General features: G+C 56.2%; 1 protein-coding gene across 9 annotated transcripts in view; it reads left to right on the top strand.

The window, feature by feature from the left end:
- The window catches only part of LDB3 (LIM domain binding 3), a 70,005-nt gene that overhangs the window by 4,434 nt on the left and 39,741 nt on the right, over positions 1–25,830 (top strand). For 4 of the 9 annotated variants that reach the window (XM_015147086.3, XM_077946412.1, XM_015147084.3 and 1 more), the window contains 6 exons: positions 6,807–6,958; positions 7,497–7,572; positions 13,465–13,487; positions 14,861–15,064; positions 19,992–20,161; positions 20,631–20,667. In XM_015147086.3, coding sequence (XP_015002572.1) covers positions 6,807–6,958; positions 7,497–7,572; positions 13,465–13,487; positions 14,861–15,064; positions 19,992–20,161; positions 20,631–20,667 — 662 coding nt within the window. Of the gene's footprint in view, positions 1–6,806; positions 6,959–7,496; positions 7,573–8,870; positions 9,239–13,464; positions 13,488–14,860; positions 15,065–17,133; positions 17,149–19,991; positions 20,162–20,630; positions 20,668–25,830 lie in introns of all 9 variants that reach the window. The other 5 variants (XM_015147085.3, XM_077946410.1, XM_015147090.3 and 2 more) reach the window with 2 other exon arrangements.

The following is a 25,830-nucleotide window of genomic DNA, read 5'->3' as shown; positions in this document are numbered from 1 at the left end:
CCGGCAACATCCATCTATCAGCAGGGGAAGATAAGCAGCCAGAGGCTCGGAGGCTCCCAGCTGGGGAATGTATTCTTAGAGGTCCCCCAGGCCAGGTCCTCCCTGCCACTCGGAACTGTATCTAACTCTGTGAGGGATCCAAAAGGAGAGGACATGAGACTAGCTGGGGTTCTGGGGAATGAATTGGACCCTTGGAGGCCTCCAGGCCAGGACACCGTGCAAGAGCAGCTGCATGAGCAGCCCCAGGGCTCCGGGGCTACAGGCATTGTGGGGTTGCCAGTGTCAGGACTTCAGGGCTATCTGAGAAAGACCGGGCCAGGCCCTGCTGGGGGATAGCTCCCCAATTCCCTGAGTCTCCTTCCCTTTCTACATCATCCCCTCTCATCCAGAGGCTGCCCCTGACTGCAAAGACCCTCCCCCACGCAGAGCTCTCCCGCCCTCAAATGCAGCTTTGGGACCAGGCTCCACCTCTGCCCAGGAACCATCCTTGGATGCAAGAACGGGCCTTGCTGGGGGCCCCTGAGAGCCAGCGCCCCTGAGGGCATTTTACTGGCCACACCCAAGCCACAGATGGAACTGTGGACCTGGACAGGAGGAAGAGAGGCAGGACTCAAGAGACACTTGAGGAAAGCCAGGGGAGGTGTGGTCAGTTAGAGGGGGGCAGTGACCCCTGGCTTTGGACACAGAAGCTCATTGATCTGCGTGGAATAGTGGGGCCAAAGGCAGATGGCTGTGTGTGAGCAGGTGGGAGGCAGTGGCATTGGGGGCAGGATGTGTGGGTCACCTCCTGGAGGAGTCTGGAGGTGCAGAAAAGGGACATGACAGGAGCCAGTTGGAGTCACCCAGGCAGGCAGGGAGAGGTTTTTTGAGCATTGAGCAGACTCCTGCTTATTTATCAGCCAGGGTGGAGTTGGGGAGTGGGACCATGGGGAGACAGAAGGTTCCAGTGAGAGGGTGAGCATGAGCAAAACCCCAGGGAGGCCAGATGGGAAGGCAGCAGAGCAGGGCAAGACAGTAATTTAATCATACAATGAAAATGCACTTTGCCCCACCCACCCCAACCCAAGCAGGCAGCCTGGGAGTGTGGGGAGGGGGAGCTGCTGAACCCTTCCTGCTTATCTGCCGCCTGCCCCAGCCTCCGCCCACCACATCTACGCTGGCAGATCTAGAAGGGGAGGAAGGCAGGGGCCTGCCTGGTTTGAACACTGGGAGTGAATGATGGCCAGAAATGTCTGCAGAGCCCAGCTGCTCTCTCTGCTGCCAGAGAACTGGGGAAATAGGAGCCGATGGCATGGGTGCGTCTGAAGCCTCACTGGCGCCTTCTTTCCTCTGGACCCTGTACAGAACCTTCCTCCCCTCCCCCCGACACCCAGGCCCCTCTAGGGCCAGCAGGCTGGCTCAGAACTGGTCAGCCAGGGCTGGCCCCTCAAGCCCCACCCTCTGCCAGCTGTGGATCTTGTTTCCTGTGGAGCCCGGGGATGCAGCCAGCCAGCCTCGCACCTTCTGGGGGTAGCGGATGGGGTCAGCATTGTGCCTCCCTGGATTGGGAGTTTTCCTGAAACTCTCTTAGCTCTGCACCCTCCTTACATAATCCCCTGTTTGACGACATAATCCTCACAAGAATCCCGAGAAAGGCATTGTCTCTCTTGACACTGGAGGGCTTGGAGGCTGGCACCGAAGCCAGGGGCTCGGCCCATACTGGCATCTGTGCTCCTCCTTTGTTGCCTCCCTGCCCCCAGCCCCCAGCACTCACAGGTGGCTCTGGCACCAGCCCTCCCTGGGCTGCCCTTGGGGGTGCCCTAAGACCTTGGCCCAGCAAGGCGGAAGGGCTCCTAGGGACAGGGGGCTGATCTTGGCCTCCAAACACCTGCAGCCTTTCTTGGGGGCTTTGGAGACAGGAGCTTGGTGCTCCACCCTGAGGCCATTCTAGGCTGTGCCCAGGGTTGGGTTTCCAGGGTTTAGAGGCGTCCATTGGCTGGAGAAGACTGAAATGTGAAGTGGGAATGAAACGCTCATTCAAGGGAGGCGTTTAAATGCTCAAAGGCGGATAGAAAGATCCAAAAGAAAAAAACCGCAGCTCCAAGGATTTGGGTGCTTTGGGCCCTTTCTGAAACACACAAAGGAAAGAGGAGGATGGAGTCAGACAAGAGTGATGCGGAAGCATCGTGAATGGAGGGCTCTCTCCATGAGCCCTGGGCTCTGGGCAAGGGTCTGAGGGTGCCCCCCTCCAACCCACCCAGGCAGGCTGCTCCTGTGGTGGGGTGAAGGCATCTGATGGCTCTTGGTCATCCGTAAAGTGCCTGCCTCCATCCTGCCTGGAGCACCTCCCTAGAGGAGGATATCAGCACCCCCAGCCCCCACCCTGAGGGATGTTGGACCCTACTCAGGGCAGCCAAAGGCCAGGCCAGCTGAGCCCTGACAAGCAGACACAGCTGCACGGGAGATGCGCCAGGCAGGGGATCCAGCTCAGCCACTCCCCTCTGGTCAGAGGCTTGGCTACTGACCAGACCCCAGGAGGCTGAGCTCTCCCTTGCTAGCAAGCATCCCCCGAGCCCATACCTGACGATGAGGGAGAGCCAGGCAGGTCCAGGTGAGGGGAAGCGAGGAGACCTGGCAGGGAAGGCTGGTGCCAGCTGGCCCGCGCCTGTGGGAGTGGAGAAAGCTGTCTCTGAGGCACCTCCAGAGGGAGGACAGTCAGATGGCCCTGCAGGGGGCCCTGCTGATCTGGCCCCCGCCTCTCTTGGACGTCATTCTGGTGCCCTTGCTCATGCCGTCATCATGATCTTCTGGACACAACTCCCATCTTTCCTGTCAGTGTCTCCTCTGTGACCAAGGTCGTGGCCCTCCTGCGTGGGGTCTGCAGTGACCCAGCCCTGCAGGGGTACAACCCCTTCTCTGTAGGTGAGCATTTGGGGGAGCCCTGCCGTGAGAGAGCCTTGCTGTGGGAGTGTCCTGCTGTGGGGGAGTCCCATGGGCGGTTCACTAGGACAGAACAGGCATTGCAAAATTCGCCCTGGACAGAAGTATGCTGGTGCCTGCAGCTTTCTTTGAAATGCCTGGCAAATGAGATGGACTGGTGGATGTGGAGGGATGGAGTGTGATAAAGCAAAGAGAGAGAGATGTTATGGTACAGCCATGGTGGCGGGTGTTCAGGTGTGCACTTTAGAATGTTTTCTACTTTTTCTGCCTAGAAATCTGTAAAAATGTCTATAATAAAATGTTGGGGATCATATAGAGGAGTAGGGAAAGTCGATTTTCTGCAGGACAGGCCTGGCTGGGCAGCTCAACTTGCCCCCAGGAGTCCCCTCTCAGTCTAGAAAACTGTTTTGCTTTCCCATGCTGATGTTGGTTTTTACCCTTTGTTCACCTCTACACTCAAGGCAGCAACACACTCCTATCATTAATAGAAGCTATGGCAATGAGTTTGGGGGTAAGGGCTAAGTGTATTTTAAGAAATCTCAAGTAGCTCTAAGATGCTCCCGTGGAGCCTGGAGGGCAGGCTGGACTTTGCAAAGCAGATGCTGTGGCTTCCTGGCAGTCCAGGCGTCTGTTTCTGTATTGTCCTTTCCTGTCTCTGCAGATTCCAGGGCTGGGGAAGGGGCGCTGTGAACACAAGGTGGCCAGTATTTTAAGAGGGCACCACAGGCTGGGTATGGTAGCTCATGTCTGTAATCCCAGCACTTTGGGAGGCTGAGGTGGGTGAATCACTTGAGGTCAGGAGTTGAAGACCAGCCTGGCAAACATGATAAAACCCCCTTTCTACTAAAAATACAAAAATTAGCCGGGTGTGGTGGCGTGTGCTTGTGGTCCCAGCTACTCGGGAGACTGAGGCAGGAGAATTGCTTGAACCCGGGAGGCGGAAGTTGCAGTGAGCCGAGATCACGCCATTGCACTCCAGCCTGGGCAACAGAGAGAGACCCTGTCTCAAAAAAAAAAAAAGAAAAGAAAAGAAAAAGAAAAAAAAAAAAGGGCACCATAGCCCCTAGGGCTGAAATGGCAGGTTCACAGCCATTGGAGAGGGCTGTCCTGGTCTTGCTGTTATCACCCATGTGGTGTAGGGCAGTGTTTCTGTGGCCCGTAATGTGGTCATGCAGAAACAACTCAGTTCCTGGGCTGCATCTGCAGAGCCCATCTGGGAATGGGCTGGACACTGGTGACTGGTGACTGCAGAGCATCCTGGTTTGGAAGGGGCTTCCCTGTGAGGGGACTGGCAGGAGCTTCCCTCCATGTCTGTAAGCCTAGGGCCTGGCGAGAGGCCCACCCAGGCTTGGCACCTGGGGCAAGGGACTGTCCCCAGAGCCTCTCTGGGCTCCTTCTAGGATGGTTCTCAGGCCCAGGCTTGGCACCTGGGGCAAGGGACTGTCCCCAGAGCCTCTCTGGGCTCCTTCTAGGATGGTTCTCAGGCCTTGGCCTGAATCTAGCTTCTGCCAACACTAGGAGCTGGCTTGGTCCTTGGGTTATAGCCAGGAAGGTGACTGGGATGTGCCCAGAGAGGCCCAGAGGACTGGCTGGTGGGCATGTTTGGGAGGCAAAGCCAAGGAACACCTCCAGCCATAGCTTGTGGGGGGTGGGGTCCAGAGCCTCCTCTTTCCTGTGATGTCACTGAAGGCCAGGCCTGCATGGCACTCCTCGTGATGTCATGGGGGTTGGGGACTTCCAACATGGTGTGGTGGGAGTCAGGTCATAAAGTCATTCTATGTGATATTAGCAGGGGCCAGCACATTCCATATGATGTCACGGGGGACAGCCAGAGTCTCTGGCATTCCATGAGGTATCTTTAGGGTTGGGGCTGCTAAGGTCACTAGGGGCCAGCCATCAAGCCCCTAGACCCTCTGGAATTTTGCATCTCATGTGACATCACTGTGGGCAGGGCTGCCACAGCATTCAGTGTGCTATTACTGGAGGCCGGGCGTGCAGAATTTGGCATCGTGCATGATGTCACCACGAGTGCAGCCTGAGCCATCATGACATCCCAAGTAATGTCCCAGGAGGTGTGGCCTTCCTGAGATCCCATGGGGAATTCCCAGGGTGGAGTTGCAGTGGCATTCTGTGTGGTTACACTGAAGATGGGGCCTCCAGAATGTAACATTCTGTGATGTTATTGGGGCTCAGGGTTTGGGAACTGGCTCCCAAACCTGTACCCTGCCTTCTGGAGGTATGACGCCAACTACAGAACCCTAAGCGCTGCCCCATTTCCCAGCCAATTTTGCTCACCCAGGCAGGGTTGTCAGCTACCTCACCATCTCCACATCTGCCAGGTAGCACAAAGCACCGTGCACTAAGATGCTTTTGAGTGGGTGCATTTATCCTGCCTTTCAGCCTGGCAGTGTCTCTGGGATGCTGCTGTATCTTAGCTCCTGCATCTCTCTTTTCTCCTGGATTCTGAAAAGTGCTCCATAGCTTTGCAGGGTACAGGGGTTATAAGAGGCTAACCAAGGTTACAAATAGCCTGCATTTTTTTTTTTTTTTTTTAAGACAGAGTCTCATTCTGTCACCCAGGCTGGAGTACAGTGACATGATCGTAGCTCACTGCAACCTCTACCTCCTGGGTTCAATCAAGGGTTCAAGTGATTCTCCTGCCTCAGCCTCCTGAGTAGCTGGGACTACGGGCACACGCCAGCATGTCCAGCTAATTCTTTTGTATTTTTGGTACAGACAGGGTATCACCATGTTAGCCAGGCTGATCTTGAACTCCTGATCTCAGGTGATCTGCCTGCCTCCGCCTCCCAAAGTGCTGGGGTTATAGGCATAAGCCACCACACCTGGCTGCCTGCAAATTTTTTTTTTCTTTTTTTTTTTTGAGACGAAGTCTTGCTTAGTCGCCCAGGCCGGAGTGTGGTGGCACGATCTCGGCTCACTGCAAGCTCCGCCTCCCGGGTTCAAGCGATTCTCCTGCCCCAGCCTCCCAAGTAGCTGGGACTACAGGCGCCTACCACCGTGCCTGGCTAATTTTTGTATTTTTAATAGGACGGGGTTTCACCATATTGGCCAGGCTGGTCTCGAACTCCTGACCTTGTGATCCGCCCACTTTGGCCTCCCAAAGTGCTGGGATTACAGGCGTGAGCCACCATGCCTGGCGGCCACCTGCAAATTTTTAAGAGACAGGGTCTCCCTCTGTCACCCACGCTGGAGTTCAGTGGTGAGCGACCATAGCTCGTTGTAACCTCAAACTCCTAGGCTGGAGTGACCCTCTCACCTGCCTCCTGAGTAGCTAGAACTACAGCCATGCACCACCACACGCTGCCAAATATTTTTATTTTTGTAGAAACAGGGTCTGGGCTGTTACCTGGGCTGGCCTCAAACTCCTGGCCTCAAGCAATTCTCCTACCTCAGCCTCCCAAAATGTTGGGATTACAGGCATGAGCCACCATGTCAGGCAGCCTCCAAACCTTAATGGCTCAGCACAACAAAAGTTTCTCGTTCATGCAATGTCCAATACAGTGTTCCCTAATCATCTCTCCTCCTCGCCATGCCCTGCATTCAGTCAGTCAACAAGCAGAGAGTGTGCAGGATCACGAGGATGGTTGCTAGGGGCAGACCTGGAAGGGGCATACATTGCTTCCACCCTCATTCCAGTGGCCAGAGATAGTCCCAAGGCCGCAGTCAGACACAAAGCTCTAAGCAATGTGGTAGTCATGTGCCGGAAAGAGGAACTAGGCTTGGTGAGCAGCTGGTACTGGCCATAGCGAATGAAAAACAAAATGACGGCTTCTGCTGAATATTCCCGGGTGACTCTTCCCCAAGGACTGGCCCTTCCTCAGGACCACCTTCCTTATGCTCACCCCCCACCTCTGCTATCCAATCAGATCACACCAGGCAGCAAGGCAGCCCAGTCCCAGCTCAGCCAGGGTGACCTTGTGGTGGCCATTGACGGCGTCAACACAGACACCATGACCCACCTGGAAGCCCAGAACAAGATCAAGTCTGCCAGCTACAACTTGAGCCTCACCCTGCAGAAGTAGGTGGGAGCTCTCCAGAGCAGGGGGCGGAGGCTTGGGTGTGGGCATGGGGCAGGGGCCAAAAGAGGTATAGTCCCATAGCAATTGAGTGGGCCTAGCCCTGGGCTACAGAACTGTGCCGGAAGATAAGGACAGCCTTGGGCCAGAGGAACAACCAGGCCCAAGTTGCTGTCAAGCACCTAGAGGCAGACATTACTGCCTCACTTTACAGATAAGGCTGAGAGGGTGGTCCTGGTGCTGCCCGTATGTGGGCCATTGGTCCTGGAAGGCAGGTCTTCCCTGCTTCCACTTTGCCCCGGCAGCCCCCAGTGACATAGCAGGGGCCCATGGATGCTGGCCAAAGTGCCCAGGGGCCATGACTTCTCCATCCTTGTCGGGCCCAGGGCCTTCTTGGGGAGATCCAGCCCGTGGGGTGGACAGTGGATCTGGAGCCCTCTGACTCAGCTGTCTCTCTGTCTCCTCACCAGCCCTGCCCAGGCAGGAGCTTCTGGCCCCAGGGGCAACTTCCTCACTTCGTCTCATTTCTGGTTTCTACAGATCGAAGCGTCCCATTCCCATCTCCACGACAGCACCCCCAGTCCAGACCCCTCTGCCAGTGATCCCCCACCAGAAGGTAGGTGCTGACTGCGGCGGGGGGGTCCACTCAGCCCTGGTTCCTGGAGTGCTGGCCCTGGCCAGCCTGCCTGGTCTTTGGCTGGCCCAACTGGGAAGAGGCCGTGGGATCAGCCCTGCCCCATCCCTGTCACTGCTGCAGCTGACCCTGGGGAAGTGAGGCAGCCCCTCGGGAGAGACTTTCAAGCCCCTCTTGAACACTGGATGTGGGAATGAATGCCTGCCTGGGTGCAAGTCACCTCCGCTATGCCTCCCGGCTGGGCCGATAGAAGCTAGCTTGGGCAGCAGTGCTCCCAGGAGAGGGGTCACCCTCCCGGCCAGGCAGGGGACGAGCGTCCAGGCTCTGATCCTCATTTGCCAAGGGGGCCGGGGCTGGGTGACTGCAGCTGAGGCCCAGCTTGAGGAGGACCTCCAGGTGTGGAGGGGCGTGCTGGCTACAGGCTTTCCCCTACCCAGATCTCTCCCTCTGGTTTCCACTTCCCCACCTGCCCCTCCCAAGTGCATGCCCCTGTAGCCCTTAGCATGTGCTGGTGATGGCTCTCGAGGCAGGCCCAGGGGAGAAGGGAGGCCAAGCCCTGGCTCCAGACCTCACCACTGCCTGGGCCCTTCCCAAGGCCCCACTAAGCAGCTCAATCCCCGAGGGCTCCCTGCTCAACTTCTCCCTCTGTGTGAGCTGATAGTGACCCCACCTGTCCAGTGGGGCAGATTGGGCAGGGGAGTAGGGAGAGGGGAGAAAAAGAGGCTGACAGGGGTGCGGTAGGTCACAGACTGGGAAAGTGGGTGGAGGGCTGCTTGGGAGATGCTTACAGAGGTGGACTGAGGGGCCCAAATGTCAGCTACCCACTTCCTCAGCTTCCCTCCTCACCTCCCCACCACCTGCCCACAGCCAGCCCAGGGACCCCATCTCACTGGCAGTGTGGGGTCAGTGGAGCAGGAGTCTGGGCTGTGCTCACTGAGTAGCCACTCTCAGGGGCAGGGGGAACAGACACAGAATGGGCCATCCCCTGACCCCTATACCCACTTCCTCGGGCCCTGAGGGTAGGAAGCTTGGCTTGGCTTCCGTGCGGGGCTTGGCACTCTGCCCAGTTGGATGCCAGCTTCAGGCCAGGCCAGGAGCCATGTGCCTGCCTGCTCCTCCGCCAGCGTCCTCCCCTCCAGGTGCTGCACCCAGGTGCTCTGGGCTTCAGGCTGTGGGGCTCGCACTAATGTATCTGTTTCAGGTCCACGCAAGAGCGCTGGGACGCGTGTGGCCTCTAACTGCTCTCTTCTCTCTCCCCTGCATGGCCTGCCCTGTGCCAGGACCCCGCTCTGGATACGAACGGCAGCCTGGTGGCACCCAGCCCCAGCCCTGAGGCGAGGGCCAGCCCAGGCACCCCGGGCACCCCGGAGCTCAGGCCTACCTTTAGCCCTGCCTTCTCCCCGCCCTCTGCCTTCTCCTCACTCGCCGAGGCCTCTGCCCCTGGCCCTCCGCGGGTCAGACTGAGGGCCAAGACCAGCCCGGACGGGGCCCGGGACCTACTCGGCCCGAAAGCCCTGCCGGGCTCGAGCCAGCCGAGGCAATATAACAACCCCATTGGCCTGTACTCGGCAGAGACCCTGAGGGAGATGGCTCAGATGTACCAGATGAGCCTCCGAGGGAAGGCCTCGGGTGTCGGACTCCCAGGAGGGTAGGTAACGGGCGTGCAGCTCTCCACGGGTGGCCTGGGCCACCTGGGTCCTCGGTGCTCGGCAGAGACCTGGTCAGGTGGTCAGAGCGAGGCACTGGCCCCAATCCAGCCAACCCCGAGTCCATGAGGCCAGCAATGATCCTGTGGCGTTTGCCATGAGCCGGGCATGCCAGCGATTTATACGACCAACCACGCTGGGGTGACATGTCGGATTTTGCAGAGGAGGAAACTGAGGCTCAGAGAAGGTTAAGTCACAGTCCGTTTGTCCAGCTACCATGTGGCCGAGCGAGTCCTGAATGCAGGAGACTCTGACTTCCAAAACTTTTTCACTAAGCCGCCCCCCAGAACAGCACAGCATAGCCTGCTTCCTTCAAGAGCTATGCGCTGGTCCCCACCCCTCTGGGGGGAAGGAGGCAGGAGCAGCGGGGAGCTGAGAGGTGGAAAAGCGAGTTCTCTGGGACTAGGAATGGTCTGGGAAGCTGCCTGGAGGAGGGAGCCCCTGAGTTGTATATGGAGAGACTCTTTGGCAGTGGCATGCAGGGAACGGGTTTGCAGGAGTGACCTTGGCCAGGGTGGGGTGGCGAGGAAGCAGCACCCCAGGGAGAAAGGGGCTGTGTGGGAGAACAGCAGCCTCACCTCCAAGGTCTAGCTGGTGGGACTCTGGGAGCACAGCAGTTAAAAGCACATGGGACTGGGACACTGTGGAAGGGACCAAGGGATCAGAGTCCTCATACTGGGCCTGTGTTAGCTCCAAGCCCTTCACGCTTGTTCTCTCACCCTAACTTCTACTCCCGCCCTGTGCAATTAGCGTAGCCCTCTCCAGGCAGGGCAGGCTGAGTCAAGGCAGTAGAGCCTAGTGGTTCAGAGTTCCTCCTCCGAATCATGGAGGAATCACACTGTCCATGTCTCAGGGTTATTGGGAGGATAAAGGACCTAACACTTGTAAAGCTCTGAGCTTTGTCTGTCACCCACTCACTGCATGACACCTGGTATCATCACTGCCTGGAGCCACCCAGAAGAGTCACAGTAGGAATCCGGTCAGTCTGGCCCAAGCCCACGCCCTTGCCTTTGCCCTTGCAGCAGAAGGTACCTGTGCCCCATCAGATCACTGCTCCCCGTGGCCCTCAGCTTCCCTAGCTCCCCAGCTGTTTCTGGAATCCTCAGTGAGGCTGACCTCTGGTACCGCATGGCTTGCTTCCCTTAGCCAAGGTGACAGAGTTATATATGCCCCCAAGGTTCCCCAGCGAAGGACTTTTGCCAGAAAACTCAGGGAATAGTAGAACAGATATGGCCTCCTTGTCCCGCCTTTGTTGGGCTGGTAGGTCTTCCTGGTCCTTTCCAGGGGCTGGCCTCAGGCAGGGAGGTCAGCCTCTGGTGGCCTGGGACTCCCAGGAGACCCACCTGCAATGATGATATTGTCTCCCCATAGTGACCCTGCACTCTGGCTATGGACCAGCTAACAGTCCACATGCCTTATCTCTCAGCAACTCTCTCTAACACAACTCTCTCTCTAACTCCAGAGGTGGGCATGATTTTCGTCATCTTATAGCTGGAAAATAGATGCTCAGAGAGAGCAAGTAATTTGGTCAAGGTCACACAGCTAGTAAGTGGCAGACAGAACTGGCACCCAGGTCTGCCTGACTCCACTTTGCATTGAGACAGGGACTTGTCTACCTGCTCAGGGAAGTGAGGGGCCAGGCCCACCTCTGCTTCCCATAGTGCCTAAGGTACTCTGCTGTTGGTGCAGGGGCTGCCCAGACCCTGATGAATGTGTAAATTATTACTTGGTGCTCAGAGCAGCAGAGTCTGACGTTTCCTCCAAGGGATGGTGGGCTAGGGGAGGGTGTGCAGTGGGTGCTTTATCCAAAGTAAAAGCTGATGCTGCTGTCCCGGGCAATGCCGGCAGGAAGGGCTGGAGCCTCTGACCTGCGCTGGCCTCTGACCTAGGGCAACCTCTGCTGGGCTGAGGCCACCACCTATGCTAAGTGGGTCAGCAACAGGGTCAGCAAAGGCTAATCCCTGTGCTTGTCCATGGCACACTTCTCCCATGCTAAGCACCTTAGACTCAGGACCTGCTCAGTCTGCACAACCCACTGGTGTGGTAGGCATTACCATCTCAAGAATTAGAATTAGGAAACAGGCTGGGACAGGTGGGTAATTTGCCTGGAGTCACAGTGCTAGGAAGAGGCAGGGTCACGACTTGAACTCTGTCCTGTCTGGCTCCAAAAGGAAGTCCCTTCTGCTGCTCTCTCCTCTGGGCGGCTTGGAGTGCAATTCCTTGGCAGCTCGTATCCTCTTGGAAGGAGGAGAGAGAAACAGATGTGGTGCAAGGGCAGATAGGCATGGGCATCCCAGCAGCCCCCTTCTTCTCCTCCCTTCTGGGGCTGGCACTGAAGAGCAGTGTCCCTGAGGCCATTCAGTGCAAGGGCCCCTGGGTAGGTCTTGCATCTTTGGCTCATCTTCCCCAAGACCCGGGCACTGTCTCCTCTCAGATGTGTCTGCTGCAGCCATCCCAGCCCCAGGTCCTGGGTGGGAGAAACTGAGCAGGAGGCAGAAATCAATGCCAAAGAAGGAGCAGGCTGCCGAGGCAGGGCAGAGGCAGCCCCCACCTTGCCAGGCAAACACTGCCCTCTGCAGGGGGCCCTGGGCTGGTCAGGGCAAGAAATGACCCTGCAGCTGTCAGCACTGGCCAAAAATGGAGAAGGAATGGGGTTCCTTGCTGGCCCTTTCCTAATATAGCTGCACTTGCAGCTATTTTAAGCCTGGGAGGACAGAGGGAATTTTATCAGTTCTGAGGCAGTGGCAGGCTTGGGGCAGAGTAGGGCCACTGTGCCACTCCCTGGGATGGGGGACTACTGACTTGAGCCTGGATCCCCAGGGTTTGGCTGCAAATGACCAGGGTCAGGCCGGCTGGGGCCCAGGCTCCCCCAGCTAGAGCCCACACTGGGCAGATTCAAGAAGATGGCAGAGTTTGAGGACAGAGCCCCCCACCTTCCACACTGTCTCCCTCACAGGCCCCAGACAGGGACACTGGCCACAGGGTCTGCCCCTGCAGGGAATCTGCATTTAAAGAAACATGGGACAGACACTGCTTTCCCTACAGAGACCATGCTCTGGGAGGCTCACTCTCAGGTCAGAGTGAGAGGAAGGGCCTCTCACTATGCTGTCCGAGCTGGGCTGCCTCGGCTGGGCGCTTTCCTTCAGAAAGCCTTGAGCTCGGCCAGAAGTGGTGGCTCACGCCTGTCATCCCAGCACTTTGGGGGGCCGAGGCAGGTGGATCATGAGGTCAGGAGATCGAGACCATCCTGGCTAACACAGTGAAATCCCGTCTCTACTAAAAATACAAAAAAAAAAAAAAAAATTAGCCGGGCATGGTGGTGGGCACCTGTAGTCCCAGCTACTTGGGAGGCTGAGGCAGGAGAATGGTGTGAACCTGGGAGGCAGAGCTTGCAGTGAGCCGAGATCGAGCCACTGCACTCCAGCCTGGGTGAAAGAGCGAGACTCCTCTAAAAAAAAAAAGCCTTGAGCTCACACTTCTCCTTGCGCTTCCTCGCTCCTCCATCCTGCCTCATTGCTGGCCCAAAGGGCCTTTAGGAGTGGCCCCTGGGGATTGTGCACCCCACTCCCCTATACCCCAAGAGGAGCAGCCAGAGCTGCCTGTGTCTCTTCTGGGAGGGAGAGGAGGTCCGGGTTTGGGGGGCATAGGTAACCCCGCGCACACCCTGCCCCCTCACCACCGCATTGCCTGCTCAGGACAGAATTCCAGAGCTGCCCCCACAAAACAGACTCTTAGTCCAGAGATGCGGACAGGCAAGGAGGCCCCTGGGCCTCAGCCTTTTCCATAGCAGCCACAGCTGGTCCTGTCTCCACCTGCAGCTTCCTCTCTGGGATCTATAGCCAGGTTTGTATGTGGGGGATTCATGTATGCGGTACGAGTGTCCCTGAAGATGGACAAGAAAACACTTCTTCTGGCAAAGCAGAGGGCACTGGGGAACGCCCAAGAGGGAAACACTGCTGTGTCAGTCTCTGAACCAAACCGAGGGTCCCAGTCACTGCGACTCCCAGCTCTCAGCTCTCCCTCCTCGCTCCTTGCTCTCCTCACCCAGTGTGGTTTGGGCTGCTTCTGCCTCCACAATGACCAGGCTGATGATGGCCCCGGCGCTCAAACTCCCCCTGGTGGAGCCTCCCTCTGACCACCCTGTCTTTTTTGCCCTTTTCCTCCCCAGGTGGTAGCCAACTCTCCAGCCAAGTTAGTATCAAAGGACAGCATGTGTGTGCGCTTGCGTGCCAGCCCCAGCATGTGTCTGTGTGTATCTGACGTGGATAGGGTGTGCCTGCTGGCATGTGTACATGTGTGTGCATATGTATGAGTGGGGTGCACCTGTGCCCCTGGGTGAGCCTGCATGTGTGTGAAGCTGGAGTAGAAGCATTTGGGGGTGGGAGTGGGGGCTCCATTCGATGGTTCTAATTTCATTCCCAATTTCCTGCTGCAGCAGCTGCTTAAGATGCGCCTGGGGTTGGTGACGGTGGTTGGGGGAAGGGGGCACGGGCTGTGCTGCTGCTGGGCCTGTGTGAGCCTGAAGACCTTTCTGTCCTGGCGACCCCTCGGAAGGGCTGCACTGGATCTTTTCTGCCCGGGGAGCACACCTATCCATTGGAGGGAAGAGCCTCCTGTGGGTAGAGGATGGCCAGCCACTCAGCAAACTGGACTTGAGGGGGCCTGGGCAGCCGGAGCCCTGCTCTGAGGAAGAAGCACATTCCCTGAAGCGCCTGGAAGAGCAGAGCCCTGGGCCACCAAGAGGGCGGCCTGCAGGAAGAGCCCCTTCATGGAGAAACCTTGCTCAGAATCCCTGTGGGTGCCACTGGAGCCGCTTTTCGCCTTTGGGGCGTTCTGGACTCAGCTTGGGCTGCTGCTCCCATCCCCTACCCCCAGCCCCACGCCCCGCTTCCCCTGCTGTGTGTGGTGGGAGATCTCTCTGTGCCTGGCAGCCCCTGCAGACCCTGGGAGTGAGCTCAGGCTTAGCCAGGCCCTGCAGGGGATCTGGGAACGCCAAGATGGGCAAGGAAACCCTTCTATGGCCAGGAGTGGTGGCTCATGCCTGTAATCCCAACACTGTGAGAGGCCAAGGCAGAAGGATCCACTTGAGGCCAGGAGTTCAAGACCAACCTGGGCAACATCGTGAGACTCTGTCTTTACAAAAAAAAACAAAAATAGTGGCATATGCTTGCGATCCTAGCTACCTCAGGAGGCTGAGATGAGAGGATCACTTGAGCCCACTTGAGAGGTTGAGACTGCAGTGAGTGGAGATCACACCACTGCACTCCACCCTGAACAACAAAGCAAGACCCTGTATCCAAAAAAAAAAAAAAAAAAGAAAGAAAGAAAAAAGAAAACCTTCTGCACTGGGCTTTGGGGGAGGGTACCAAGGATTTTCCTGAATAGACCCAGACCACCCACCAATGGGAGACTTATGCAGCCTACAGGGGTTCAGGGCCTCGGCTCTGGGAGATCTCTCTCGACACCCACTGCACCCAGCCCTTGCCTTGGCCACCCATGTAACCACCACCTGTTGCCCTTTTCTCCTCCCCGTCCCTGCCTGTACTCCCCCACCCCTCCCCCAGCGCCGACTACCAGGAACGCTTCAACCCCAGTGCCCTGAAGGACTCGGCCCTGTCCACCCACAAGCCCATCGAGGTGAAGGGGCTGGGAGGCAAGGCCACCATCATCCATGCACAGTACAACACGCCCATCAGCATGTACTCCCAGGATGCCATCATGGACGCCATCGCTGGGCAGGCCCAGGCCCAGGGCAGTGACTTCAGTGGGTAAGCGCCTCCCTCCTCCTCCACCACTCAGCGCCTCCAGAGCCCGAGGGGTCTGGGCCACTGGGCGCCATCGGGACCAGCTTTCTTCCTTCACATTGGACCTCCTGGGGGCATGGCCCTTGGAGGGGAGCCAGCCTTCAGCGGGGTCTTCTGGAACGTGGGTATCCTCTCTTCAGACCCTCTCCATGGTCAGCTTTAGGAGAAGGGTAGAGAAGTGCAGAAAATGGTGGCTTCTCAAAGTGCTTTTCACAGCCTCTGCATTTTCGCAGGCTCCTTGAGGAGGCTGGCTTAAGAAGAGACTTCTACAGTCCTCTTAACAAGGGGACCATCCTGGAGGCCCCCAGGCCTCTCACAGCGAAGCTGTCCTTTAAGGAGGGGGACGTTGCCAGGTTCTTCCAGCGCTGAGAATTGATTCAAACACACTGGCTGGGTTTCTGGTTTTGGAAGGGGTCTGCGACCAGCTATCCACAGTACTGCTGGCGATCAGTCCCACTAATGGGAGCAATCCCCTCCTCTTTGCCCCAGGAAGCCCGGCCTCAGGGCAGTGGCATTTAAGACATCCTTGGTTTCTGGAGTTCGCCCATTAGCTATGGTTGGGGAATTCGAGGTTTGGTAAAGAAAGAGTTGGCTGAAAATCATTTGTGGATGAAAAATGCCAGCAATGCAAACATTCATGCAGACAGACCTCTCTCTGTGTGTCTCCATGTCTCCCTCTCTGTGTCTCTGTGTCTCCCTTTCTCTGCGTGTCTCTGTATCTCCCTCTATCTGTATGTCTCTTTCTGTCTTCCTCCTTGTTGCTCTCTTTTTCTCTCTCTCTCTCCCTTTCCCTCTCTTTCTTTCTCTCTCTCTCTCTCGTGTGTGTGTGTGTGTGTGTGTCTGTCTGTCTGTCTATCTGTTGTTTCTTTCTTACACACATACACACAGTTCCTCACTGTTTTCTACTTGGGAATACCACTGTATTGGCTGATTCTCAATCTGGGCAACATCTTATCCCTGGGTCAGGATAAGAATTGCAGGATCCCCAAGCAATTCAAGGCAAAAAGTCTTGAAATGACAGCGATGTTTTTTTTTCCAAAGCCAGGAAAACAGATGTAATAAGAGGGATGGAGGGATTAAAAAGTCCCAGAGAACCCAGTTTCACTTGGCCATTCCAGACCCCAGCCCTTGTGGCGGTGATATGCATGCAGGTTATAAAGGGCAGGCTCCCCAGCCCCAAGGGTGGAACAGTGTAGGCTCCCTAGGCTCTGCTGGAACTGAGGAGCCTGGGACCCTCTTGGAGATGCAGTACTTCCTCTAGGCCACCAGGGGGCAGAGGTCACCTGTCCTAGAGCTTCAAGTCAAACTACCAAGGCTCAGAGCTGCTGCTCTTGGAGTAATTCTGGGCAAGGTTGATTGAATTCCATCATTCAAAGCAGAAAATATGACCATGCAAGTTTAAAAACACAAGCATTAGCTCATGCGTACCCAGAAAAACAAGGTTGCCTAAGCCCAAGAGCTAACAGGGATTTCCTGTTAGCATTTCTTTGTCATGTGTGTCTTTGGTGTGCTCTTAAAAGTAGTAGCAATGGCCAAAGGGAAGTTCAATGGAAAATAATGGAAGAACTGCTCTTCACTAACTTTCTGTTTCCTGCACGTTGGGAAAACTGCTATCATTTGATCTCACCACTAGGGCATCCATCAGTTTTGGAACTGATGCACTGTTGATTAATCGAGGCTTCTTGAAGGACCTTTCCCATCTCCCTCCTGTCCCCTCCCGTCCCCTCCCTGTTCTTCCCTTGGTATGCCTGGAGAGGGTCCTCTTCTCCTCTTCCTTTTAATGCAGCCACGCTGAGCTGACCATGCCGTGGTGCCAGTGAGTAACCCTCTTGGCCATAACGTGCTCCCGTTTCTGCTGTTAATTTCCATGGTTCCTTCCTCACTGACCGTGTTTTTTCTCTTTTTCTTCCTCCTTCACCCACCCCATTCCAATAACTCATTTCTGACCCTAACCCGGCTCTCTTGTGTGCGCTGCCCCTCTGCTATCCCATGATGGACGCGCACTCACGGCTGGGTTTTCCTCTGCTTGGCAGGGCGTCACCGCTGGCGTAAGTAGACTCCGCAGTGTCTGTCCCGTCATCCGTCTGTCTGATTGTGGGATGGTGTGTGGGTTTGGTGGGATGTGTCTGAGGACCAGTGGTCAGCCCACGTGCTCTGTCCACGCTCCTCCTCACACCCACCTGTCAGCCAAACGACATCCCTTGCAGCCTTTCCAGGCAAGTAGTTGTCTCTTGGGATTTATCCAAATAATGTCACTGTGGTCACAGAAATCACAGAGTAATGACACTCACGCTGCAGGCCCAGGCTGGGGTACATACCTGTGTTCTTCTTGCCATGCTTTGGGGTGGCTCCCCCTGCCTTTCCTATCTGCACTGGGACAGTGTAGACCCGGACGTTAGAATCCACACTGGGCCATTATTCAGGGCTAGAAGGTGACAAGGTGACAAGGTAACCTCTTGGAGGCCACTCCCCAGAATCTGCATGGGAAGTGTATCTGCAGGAGCCAGTGCCTGCCATGACCACCCATGGGAGGGGAAGGATGAATCAGATTGGGGGCTGCACACAGTGAAGTAAATGCAGCGGTGACCTGATGCTGCGGTGACTGTGGAGCGTTTTCTGTGGCAAGAAGAACAAGCTGAAAGTGGGTCCAGAGAGTGGACTCAGGCCAAGGGCCCAGGACTGCAGGACCTGTTCCATCTTCTCTGCGTATATTCTCCCTGAGCCTTGGTGTCATGAAAGGCACAGCAGTTTCCTCATCTGACTGCCAGTCTTGGTCAGAGCAGCAACAAGAGTCCCTGGTCTTTGCATGGGGCGGTGGGAAATGAAGCCAGAAATGCTGAGTCCCAAGGGACTCACTCCCGGCAGCTTTCTTGAACCCTTGGAGCCAAGAAAGGCACAGGGGAGCTCATCCTGGGCACATTCCAGGAAAACAGCAGCAAACACCTTCCATCCACTTTCTGGATTGCAGAGCTCCGTAGAGAGGCTCAAGGGCCTTGCATCCACGCCTTCCCTCACCCACTGCACAGTTCACACTCCCTCCTTCCCTCCCCTCCCAGTGGGTGAGGAGCCAGTACCGGGGAGACCCGGTTGTGCCTTCCTGTTGCCCATCTCACTCAGACCTCAGGAACCCTTGGGACTCCTCCCTATACTAGAAATGGCCTGTCCCAGCAACAGGAAGATCCCACCCTCTCCTTTGCTCCCTGGGCAGCTGCAGGCTCCTCCCTGGCTGGACCCCAGAAGCCTCTGCTGGTCTTTCCCAGCTGATTCCAACCACAGGCTGCCAGTACCTATAGCTCTCTGGGCCAGGGCGGAGCCTTCAGGGAAGCCAGGGCAGCTCCACCCAAGCTCGATCACCTTTCCCCACCTCTGCTCTTGTAGCCCACCCTGAGCCAAACACAGGGACCAGTCCTGGGAGACTAGATCAGTTCCCTGTCGCACTCCTTGCAGGGAGGGTATAAGACATGGACAATGGGGAGGTTCCTCTTCCAGCCAGCCAGCCCTCTGGGGGAAAGGGAGAGGCAGGCAGGAGAGTGCTGGACAGAGCATCTCTCCAGGCATAGGTCCAGGGCCTCCTACTGGGCAGAAGTAGCCTTCCTGAGCCCTATGACTACAGGGAGCCTAATGCAAAGGACACAGGGCTAGCAGCCAGGAAACCTAGGTTCTTGCCCAATGGGACCCCTATCTGCTGTAACCTGGAGCTAATTGGCTGGCCTTTCTGGACCTCAGCTTTAGCATCTGTAAGAGGAGAGGGCTGGGCCAGCAGTCTGTTACTGTTGTGGGCTTCACCTGAGCCCTCCCACTCCTCTGAGAAGGTGGGCTGGGTGGCTTGGTCCTCTGGCCCCCTGGCCAGGGCAAGTGGGCTGTAAGGCTTTTGAACATGGCCTGCACTGCAGTCTGATTCAGGCTGGGAGGCACTGGACCTGAGGGGCTCTAGGGTTCCTTCTGGCTCTGATCTAGGATTTGTTTCTTCAGCCAAGAGTTTTGTGCACCTATCATGTGCCAGACCCTGGGAGCCTAAGGGAAGGTCACGTGGTCCCCCACAGAGGGCTGCGCTTCTCTGGGACAGAGGACCAGTGGCTTCCGTGCAGCCCCACTTCCAACTTCCCCAGGCCAGAAATCCCCTGTCCCTGCAGGCCATGCCAGGGCCGTGCCTCACTGCCTTGTTTCTTACCAGCTCCCAGCACAGTCAGCCTACTGGCACTGAGCCCAGGGCCCCAGTCCTTTTCCAGGGCAGTGACAGCATTGGCAGCTCCTTGTTTGGATCCAAAAGTGTGAGGAGGGCAGCAGATGGACCCTGAGGAAGCCTCTGGGTCCCCGAATGGCCTCTCCCCAGCCAGCCCCAAACTCATGGCCTGCTCAAGGAGGTCAAAGAAGACCTGTTCTGTTTCCTCCCTCTGTAAAGGGGATCTGGGGGTGGGGATGTCTCTGCTGATGTCTCTGATGGAAACTGTGGCTCCCCAGTTTCCATCGGCGGTAGCTGAAATAGTGCCTCCCTCCCACAAGCCGAGCCTCTCATCTCAGAGTCCTTCTGACTTTGGAAAGGCGTTCCAGGGCCCTGATCACCCAAAAGGTCAGATCCACACTGGGCAGCCACATTAGGGATAGGGGTGGGGGCAAGGCCTAGGCTTGGAGTTAGCCCTGGGGAAGGGCAGACCTGAGGGATCTGAGCCTCCTGTCTCTCATGAGGGAGGGGAGTCACTGCTTCACTGTGACCAACCTGAGCACCGAGGACCCAGGTCATGCCCATATCTCAAGTTCTCAGACAGCAATGGGTAAAGGCAAAGTGGGGACAGAACAATAGGGGCCACCAATGGGCATGGAGCAGGGACCCAGCAGGGTGGGAACTGGGCTCCAGCCTAGCCCTCGCCCACGGCCTCTCTCTGCATTGCAGGAGCCTCCCTATTAAGGACCTTGCCGTAGACAGCGCCTCTCCTGTCTACCAGGCTGTGATTAAGAACCAGAACAAGCCGGAAGATGAGGCTGACGAGTGGGCACGCCGCTCCTCCAACCTGCAGTCTCGCTCCTTCCGCATCCTGGCCCAGATGACAGGGACAGAATTCAGTGAGTGCAGGCTCTCGGGGTGGGTGCAGAGGAGGGAGATGCTGAGGGGCCACCGGGGGCCTGGGCTCAGCACTGCGGAAGCCAGGGAGTCCCGCTACCTGCCCTTGAAGGTGGGCCAGCCTTGATGGTTTGTCCGCGGCTGGCAGGGCTCCTTCTGGGCCCCTCGGGCAGGCTGTCTGGTGACAGCAGCCTTCTGCTCCAATGTCAACTCCAACAGTGAGCAGCAGGCTTGGTGTGCAACTTCCGGGTGAGATGACTGCCCAGGGCTGGGATGAGGCCCTCTCAGGCCACCCCCTGACCCTTTCCCAATGTCCTCTGGGGCCTCTGCCCAGCATACAGTGGACAGGCAAAGGGGTAGTCACCATGTTGGGCCTGGCTGAATCCTGGGGACTCAGTGCCCACAGAGCCCCAGCAACTTTCCTTGCTGTGTCTCCTGTGAGTGCCCTGACCAGCTCCTTTCTACCCACAGTGCAAGACCCTGATGAAGAAGCTCTACGAAGGTCAAGGTAAGTGCCTGGACTCGGGCTCTGTGGCCTTGCCCTCTAGCCCCGTCCCTTCCCGGGCAGCCCCCAGGTCACATCACTTATGGAAGGAACCTCTCAAGTTCATGGATTTGGAAAGCCTGGCCTGCAAAGGGCTCCAGCTGACACTAGCTTGAGGCGGCATCCTGGGTCAGTGAGGCGGGCACCTGGACCCGAGTCTCTGTCCTCCAGGCCCAGGCTACAAGAGCGAAGGCTCTGGGCTCTCCCAACTTCATCCCTGGGCAGGGGCAGGGCTGCTTTGGCCTTTGCTGGGCTGTTGAGAATGAGGGCATCTTTCCCTGTGAGGACACCCGGCTGGCCACCTTGCCCACCCACTCATCTCAGGGCCTGTTCCCCTGTGATTCCAAAGGCTGGGCACTGGGAAACAGGCACTCAGGGGTCTGTGCTGGACACAAACGCCTGACCCCTGGACTCACCTGTCCAGACCCACGTTGAGGTACCAGTTCTGTAAATTGCTTAAAGCAAAATAGCTGCTGAAAAAAAGAACAAGCCCTGGACATGAGGACGGGTTTGTGCCAAGCTGGGGGTCTTAGAGCATGGTTTCCCCATCAGTTGCAGGTCTGAGGCCATAGCCACCAACCTACCATTGTGGCCCGTCAGGTGCTCATAGCATGAGGGGGCATGCCATCCTGGAACTCACTGGAACCCGCTAGGGCCTTCCACAGTGAGGAGCAGGGCTCATTGTGACTGTGTGGACACTTCCGGTAGCAAATATGTCATCCGCATGTTCTTCCTGGCACTGTCTGCCTTGGGCCAGTGCATCCTGTGGCAGCCTCTGTGCAAGGGGCTGGGGCTCAGGGCACCCTCCCACCCTGGGCCAAGCTTTCTGTACTTGCTAACCAGCAGGCCCAACCCTCAGTGGCCATGTGACCCGCGCAGAGTAAGACTCAAGCCAGCTTAGACTTGTGGATTTTATTTTTGAACCAACACTTTTGCCAACTCAAGTTGCTCTCACTTTTTGGCCAGGCATCCAAGTCTAAGGTGGGGTCGTGCCAGTCCTGCTAAGGATGGCATGCAGTCCCAATAACAGTTCTTAACCCTTCAGTGCCTGCAGGGCATCTAAAGAGTCCGCGATGAAGGGATGCTTGATTTAGCACAGAAGTTAAGCTCCAGCTACTTTAAGTCCTAGAACTCTCAGCTCTCCCCTCCTGCTGTGCTCCGCTGCCCCTGCGTGCTGCTCCCATGCTTGTCTTGCCCTCCTCTTAGAAGCCACCCATGTAGCTGCTTCAGTGAGCAATGCAGATGTTCCCAAACATTTGATAAAGGAGTCTTTAAATCACACACCCCAGAGCAAGCGGCTTCAAAATCCCCCCGGGTTCCTTCCAGCAAGAGGCCAGCAGGGGGCCTCTTTTCTCCCTCCCCTGGGACCCAGAGCCCCGCCCTCTCGGCTCCCTTCTGGTTCCTTAATGTTCTGCTTCCCTCTGGTATGCAAGGCAGTCACGCTCAGCTTGTGCCTCATTAGCCAGATGTCTTTAGAACGGGAAAGAGTACTGTGGAAGTGCATTGCAGCAAACTTTTGTCTTTTCTTTCCCCTGGAATGTTTGCAGGCTCTGCAAAATTATTGAGTGAGGAGAGCACAAAGGCAGTGTTGAAGGGGGTCCCCAGGCCTCGTCCTTGGTCTTCCCCTTCCCTCCTTCAAGGAACATCTCTTGAAGTTTGTTCTGCCTGGTCTTGAGGGTAATTGAAGGGTGGGAGAGTAGTCCTTCTGCCAGCGGCCTAACCCCATGAAAGCTTGGTTCAGCCTCAGCAAAAGGCAGCCTTCGGAGCCTCTCCCCCAGCTACGGCAGGGTTTCATCCTAGGGAAATCTGGGAAGAGGGCCTGGGAAGTGGCTCCAGTTGACTTCCTCCCACCGTCCCAGGAAGCTTCCCTCACCCCATTAGCACCTGTCTCTGGGGTCTCAGGCCCTGCAGTGGAGGCTCTGAGGCATCCAGCCAGCCTCTGCCTAGGTCTGGAGGGGGCTCCTCTCCCTTCTTCTGACTTTAATTTCTGGAGAGTTGTCCTCATGGGCAGAGCCACCCATGTCACTGAATCCCAAACAACTATCCCATGGACCCAGAGGCGGGTGCAGTGGGTGTAGCAGTTTTAATCTGTCTGTGATTGAAGCCTAAAGCAGTGTCTGTGATCACTGGTCATGGCTGGGGCCCCAGGCTCACCCACGTCACCGTCTGAGCAGAAGGGAAATGCTTTGTCCCACCCTGGTCCAGGCCGGTCAGGAGTCTTGCTCCTCAGGGGCCTGAGCCGCACTTCTATCTGTCCCCACTCCCAAGTTCGAAGCTGCACCCCTAGACTCTCCTGACCCATCTTATTGGCTGAGAGCAGCCACATTCTCTTTCTCCTCCCAAATCCCAGTGGGGATTCTCAGGGTCTGTCTTGAAGGCTGAGTTTCCCCAGGGAGGCTTCACTGTAAACTGCTTCCAAGTGTCTCACTCCAGCAGAGCCTGAGTTTGCCAAGCCTTTGCATGGTGACACCGACACTCTTATATCCGTGCAAACGTGCTTTCTCCTTCCTGGCGCTGTGTGGTGAGAAAGTTAGCGGGAATGTTGAGTGAGTAGGCAGGGGCTCTGGGACCTCAAGGTCAGGTGTGAATCCACATGTGAAGAAGACCTTGCAAACTTTCCCTTCACCTCCGTCACTGCTCTGCCTCCAAGGTCCACTCCCAGAGTCCCATGACAGCTCACAGCCCTCTTCTCCTCTCAGGTCCTGGCTCCGAATGGTATCTCTGTCTGGTAGCATGTAGCTTCCATCTGAGGCTCCAGAGCCAACCTGCTGGCCAGCCCAAGATAGAGTATAATTTCCAGGGACTCTATCTTTACGGGTGAGGTGGGAGAGGCCTGAACAGCCCAGGCATCAGCTATGAATTTAGCTTCCCACTCTAGAAGGACACAGGCACCTTAAGAAATTGTCCAGGCTGACTTGAACATCAGCCTCCTGCCTACTTCCACATGGGAGCTACTCTAGTAGTTATAGGTGATGCTGTGGCTCCCCAGTTTCCATCGGAGGTAGCTGAAATAGTGCCTCCTTCCCACAAGCTGAGCCTCTAATCTCAGAGTCCTTCTGACTTTGGAAAGGCATTCCAGGGCCCTGATCACCCAAAAGGTCAGATCCACATTGGGCAGCCACATTAGGGATAGGGGTGGGGGCAAGGCAGGGCTTGGATCTGCAAGGCATCTGGATCCCACTGCTTGGGGGAACCATCCTGGATGTAGCCCAGCATGAAACCCAGACATCCCCCTGATCCCTTATAAGTGCAGCCTCTGCGTTTCCCTGATGCCCGCCTGGGTAAAGAGCTCTGCACCTCCCCATCCTTCCAAGCATTAGGAACAAAGCTGATCTTAGTGAAGAGTCCCTAGAGGAGCTGAAGGTGAGGGTTGCATCACACAGCCCTTTCCATCCCAGATCATGTAAAAATCCTTCCATGCCCCTTTTCCATCATGCAAACATTAAGCTTCTTCCAACAAAATGCCAGGGCTCACTGGCTCCGCTTCTTCCCTCCTGCAGCCTCAGACGCCCCCTTCCCTCCCTCCTCTGGGCAGTCTCTCAGTTTTGCCCCCACTGCAGCCACCTCGCTTACTTGCCGCACAGCACAGGGCCCTCCTGCCAATGGGTGCCCCCGCCAATGGGCCCCTTGTAAGAAAGCAATGAAAAAATTACCTCTCTTCTTTGGATTTTGAGTCCCTGGTGTTCTGCCACCCTAGCGAGTTTGAAAACCACAACTGGAGCACCAGGGATGTTGCCCCAGGTGCCACTGCCTAAGCAGCCCCTGGGGAGCTTTCTTTCTTGCTCTTGCTCTCCTGTCTCTTTTCCTCTTTCCTGTGCCTTCCTCTCCTGGCTCCTTTCCTTGGCTAGCTGAGGATTTTCAAAAGCTTCAGGTAGAGCATGCTCACTAGATCGGACTCTCCAGGGCTGTCCCTGTCCCTGTCCCTGTCACCAAGCACTGATGACAAACTATTACCCAGCCTCCACAGGCCTTGCTAGGACTTGACGATTTACAGGTTAACTGCCTGTGTCTGATCTTGTGCCCCTGTGTTCTGGGTAGTGTCTGTGGGATGGTCAGGACTGTTTGTAGTGCTGTCAGCAGGACTCAAGGAGCCCCGCCACACCACCTTTGCTCGTGCCATCTCCACCCCTTCACCCCAACCTCACATAGGCAGGTATGTGGCAAGGGAAGAAGACGCCGGCACTTAGATTGTGATTCTGCCCCTGAGTTTCTGTGTGGCTTTAGGTCATTCATGTGACCTCTCTGGGCTTCAGCTTCCTCTTAGTATAAGGAAAGTTCAGACTAGACTGGTGGTTTTCAAATATGTTATATGTTAGCAGTGGGTCCCTTTTGTCAAACAGTCTTAGACAGAGACCCAGTATGCAGGATTCAAGGGGTAGAGAGAGAGAGACTGCTAGGTAAAGCACGTGCAGAACCGAGGACCTCTGTGAGTGTGCGGACGTGGGGGCCAGACCCGATGACTGTTACTGTGCAGAAATAGAAGGCCAGCACTGCCACATCTTCTTTTCAAAGACTTAAAGTTGCTCTTCCTGATTTTTATATGCTAGCAATTCACTTTTTTTTTTTTTTTTTTTTTTTGTTTTTTTGTTTTGAGATGGATTCTCACTCTGTCTCCAAGGCTGGAGGGCACTGGCGCAATCTCGGCTTACTACAACCTCCACCACCCAGGCTCAAGCGATTCTCCTGCCTCAGCCTCCTGAATAGCTGGGATTACAGGCGTGTGACACCATGCCTGGCTAATTCTGTATTGTTAGTAGAGACAGGGTTTCACCATATTGGCCAGGCTGGTCTTGAACTCCTGACCTCAAGTGATCCACCAGCCTCGGCCTCCCAAAGTCCTGGGATTATAGGCGTAAACCACCGTGCCTGGCCAACTTCTTTTTTTTCTTTTTCTTTTTCTTTTCTTTCTTTCTTTCCTTCTTTCTTTTTTTTTTTTTTTTTTTTTTTTGAGACAGAGTCTCACTCTGTCACCCACGCTGGAGTGCAGTGGTGCAATCTCAGCTCACTGCAACCTCCACCTCCCAGGTTCAAGTGATTCTCCTGCCTCAGCCTCCTGAGTAGCTGAGACTACAGGTGCATGCCATCACACCCGGCTAATTTTTGTATTTTTAGTAGAGACGGGGTTTT

The sequence above is a fragment of the Macaca mulatta genome, chromosome 9 (genome assembly GCF_049350105.2).
Source record: "Macaca mulatta isolate MMU2019108-1 chromosome 9, T2T-MMU8v2.0, whole genome shotgun sequence".
Classification (NCBI taxonomy): domain Eukaryota; kingdom Metazoa; phylum Chordata; class Mammalia; order Primates; family Cercopithecidae; genus Macaca; species Macaca mulatta.
The sequence above is the reverse complement of the archived record's forward strand: the minus strand, read 5'-3'. Positions and strand labels throughout refer to the sequence as shown.